The following is a 3,465-nucleotide window of genomic DNA, read 5'->3' on the forward strand; positions in this document are numbered from 1 at the left end:
AAAGGAACTTTAAACTCACCTACAACCTGTAAGCTCCCAGCTTCCAAATGTCTCACCTTTTGGGGCCCAAACCAATATATGCCTTCCCCATATTATGACTGGTTGTAATCTGTGTCTCCCTGAAATGTATAAAACCCAACCATCGCCCCAGCACCTGGGGTCCACTTGCTCTAGTCTTCCCGAGCATGGCTCCAGGCCATGGTCCTCAAATTTGGCTCAGTATAACCCGCCTTAAATTATTTTTACAAAGTATGGCTTCTTTTCCATCGACATGAGACTACAGAGTCCTCAACCTACGGTCCCCGGGCCACATGCGGCCTGCCGAGGACATTTATCCGGCCCGCCGGGTGTTTTTGCCGCTGCTGCCTGTCCTGCTTAGCAGCTGACTCATCCCGGGGCCTGCAGTCCGGCCCTCCAGCGGTCTGAGGGACAGTGAACAGGCCCCCTGTTTAAAAAGTTTGAGGACCCCTGGTACAGAGGGTGAAAATAAGATGGAATGGGCCAGGCTGGGCCTACAGGACACAGCTGGTCTGGTCAGTTCAGCTCCTCCCAGACTTTCACCCCTTTTCCTGTTTTGTAAGTTTAGCTCCCACCTTAAAGATGTGTGTTTTGAATAGTTTAGTAATTAACTTGAATTGGAAATGTTACAATAGATTGTCACTGAGTTGTGCTGATTATTAAAATACCTGGCACATGGTGGGGGTGGGGGAATAGGGGAGCCTTGGAGAGAGGGAGGGAGGAGGTGGGCGTCAGGGTGTTTGGCACACCTCTTGGAGGAGGAAGACATTTGTAAGAGGGACTTCGCCGGACAAATGCAAGTAGTTGTAACCTGGTTCTTTGTACCCTCCATGAATCCCCAACAATAAAAAAAAAAAAAATCAGAGTTATTGTGGTCTTTACTGTGAACCATTATATCTAAAACCGTAATTTGGGAAATGGAAGACTGGAACAGTCTTGGGGAGGCTACTCTGTGTTCAGAATCGCCGGCCTTCTGGCAAAGTTGAGTGAATCTGTCCCCGTCTCTGCATACTGGGCAACAGTGCCAAGCGGCCGGACCCTCCTGGTCTGGTGACGGGCACATTTATGAGTCTGAGATGGGTTTGTTTAGGGCTTTGCCCTGTTTCTTTCAAGGGGCTGTCATCCACGAGGGCTTCCGTCCTTGCATTCCCTGTAAAGCCAGCACCACACAGACGGAGCAGCCAGCCGAGGTCGGGAACAAGTGAGCAGGTCTAGAAGAGGTCTGCGTCGAGGTTCAGTGAGGGTGGGGTGGGATTCCATCCTTTGCAGAAATCCTTTGTGGCAGGGAGGAAGATCCCTGAAGCTGGAGGAGAGCAATTTTGGGGGGAATCACTCAAACACAGTCAGCTTTCATCAGGGAATGTCTTGAATGTTCAGGAATTTTAAGGGGTGCTGGGGACAGTGGGAGCTGGTGGCCTTGGAGGTACTGATTGGGGGAGGCTTAATTCCGAGGTCTCACTAGACTTGAAGGGCATGGAGCTTCTATGGGGACATGGCTTTAAAGCCATCAGGGGTGAGGGTGATGGCTGGGCACAGAGAGACAGGTGGCCCTGCCTAAGTGGATGGAGAAGAACTCAGAGGTGGCATCTGACGTGGCTGGCAGGACCTGTTCCCCAAATCTTAGCTTTTGGAGAGACACTGCAGCCCTAGGGGTTGGCCGAAAGGAGAATTGGCTGAACAAGGATTTGCCTTTGGTTGGTCTCTGTGAATGTTGGGGGTCGGGGCTGCCACTTCCCCGAACCCAGTTCACCTGGTTCCATGACTCCGCGGAGCTAGAAAGTTCAACCAAGGCTCGGCAGTCATGCAAAAACAAAAATAACTGGAAACTGAAAATAAGTTGCACAAATTTCAGGGTAACAGATTTTATTTTAAGAAGAACAAAGAGAAGGTTTAGAGCACTTCCAAAGAGAGTTGGAAGTGGGTCTGTCTCACAGAGGAGAAAAAGTGAGACAATGGAGACTTGGCGGAATAAATATTGTCTGTTTGAAACTGCGGCAAGAATCTTCCTTGGCCTCTCTGCATCTCTAGGCAATATTGCCTTTTTCTATTGATCAATGCTTATCTACATTACTTCATACCCACATTCTGTGGACCCTCTGGACCAGGGGTCCTCAAACTTTTTAAACAGGGGGCCAGTTCACTGTCCCTCAGACTGTTGGAGGGCCGGACTGCAGGCCCCAGGAGGAGTTGGCTGCTAAGCAGGACAGGCAGCGGCGGCAAAAACACCTGGCGGGCTGGATAAATGTCCTAGGCAGGCTGCATGTGGTTCATGGGCCGTAGTTTGAGGACGCCTACTCTGGACTTTCTAGCTCAACAGGCCAGGTTTTCTCCTCTCTGGCCTCCCACCCCCCGTCCCTTTTTTGTGTCCCTTCCCCAGTGAAGAGCCCCGTTTTTAGGAGGTTACAGTGGATCAGATAATTTGGGGCGAGGCGTTGCTTGAATCTGGAGACAGAAAAGACTTGTTACCCCTTGTCCCAAAGCAGAACGAATTGTGTCTGTCTCCAAATTCCTATGTGGAAGCCCTAAGCCCTACGATCTCAGAATGTGGTTGGATTTGGAGATGGGTCTTTAAAGACGCGATTAAGGTGAAATGAGGTCTATAGGGAGGGCTGGTGTCTCCCAGTAGGACTGGTGTCCTTATAAGAAAAGGACATCAGGACACAGACATGGACAGAGGGACGACCCCATGAGGACATAGGGAGAAGATGACATCCACAGGCCAAGGAGAGAGGCCTCAGGAGCGTCCAGCCAGAGACTGCTGGATCTCAGACTGTCAGGATATAAGAGAATATATTTCTGATGTTTTGGCCACTTGGTCTGTTGTATTTTTTAATGGTGCCTGAATGGATTATACAGGAAGGGACTAGACAGGTGTGTGCGGAGAATGGAATGAGGGTGATTGGGTAGCGGGTAAACATCGCTGTCCAGCCTCACTGTTCTGTCTTCTGCTGCCGTCCTGTTCTGCTCAGGACCATTGCTAAGCCAGCAGACAAGAGGGGTTGCTATGGCCTAAAAGTTTCTGTCCCCCAAAATTCATGCTTTGAAGCCCCATCTATGAACCAGGAGCTGAGTCTTCACCAGACATAGCCTCTGCCACACCAGGGTCTTGCATCTCAGCCTCCAGAACTGTGAGCAATAAATATATTGTTGTACAGAGTGGACATAAACTTTGTGTGCAGTTTTTAAATACTTTAAAACATAGTAAACTGCACATGAACTTTATGTCTACCCTGTATTATAGCCCGCCTCGAATATGGTATTCTGTAATAGTAATCCAAAAGGAAGTAAGAATCATCATTGTTCCAAAAAATATTCAGTTCCAGTTCTAACTCTGATATTCAACCCTTAATTTGGCATGTGCTACATACTCTGGAATTTCAAGGGCTCTTGGTCTGGGGTCGCTATTTTTAACATTGCATGGTTTTAGTATCTGTATTCCACTCCCCC

At 49.0% G+C, this 3,465-nt stretch overlaps 1 protein-coding gene across 1 annotated transcript in view; it reads right to left on the bottom strand.

Moving 5' to 3' along the window:
- ARSD (arylsulfatase D) overlaps positions 1 to 695 on the bottom strand; it is a 27,350-nt gene extending 26,655 nt beyond the window's left edge. Inside the window, exon 1 of the mRNA XM_023515062.1 lies at positions 687 to 695. Coding sequence (XP_023370830.1) covers positions 687 to 695 — 9 coding nt within the window. The remainder of the gene's footprint in view (positions 1 to 686) is intronic.
- Between the last annotated feature and the right edge of the window lie 2,770 nt (positions 696 to 3,465).

Source organism: Otolemur garnettii, unplaced genomic scaffold, assembly GCF_000181295.1.
Source record: "Otolemur garnettii isolate 467f Iridium unplaced genomic scaffold, OtoGar3 scaffold00065, whole genome shotgun sequence".
Taxonomy (NCBI): domain Eukaryota; kingdom Metazoa; phylum Chordata; class Mammalia; order Primates; family Galagidae; genus Otolemur; species Otolemur garnettii.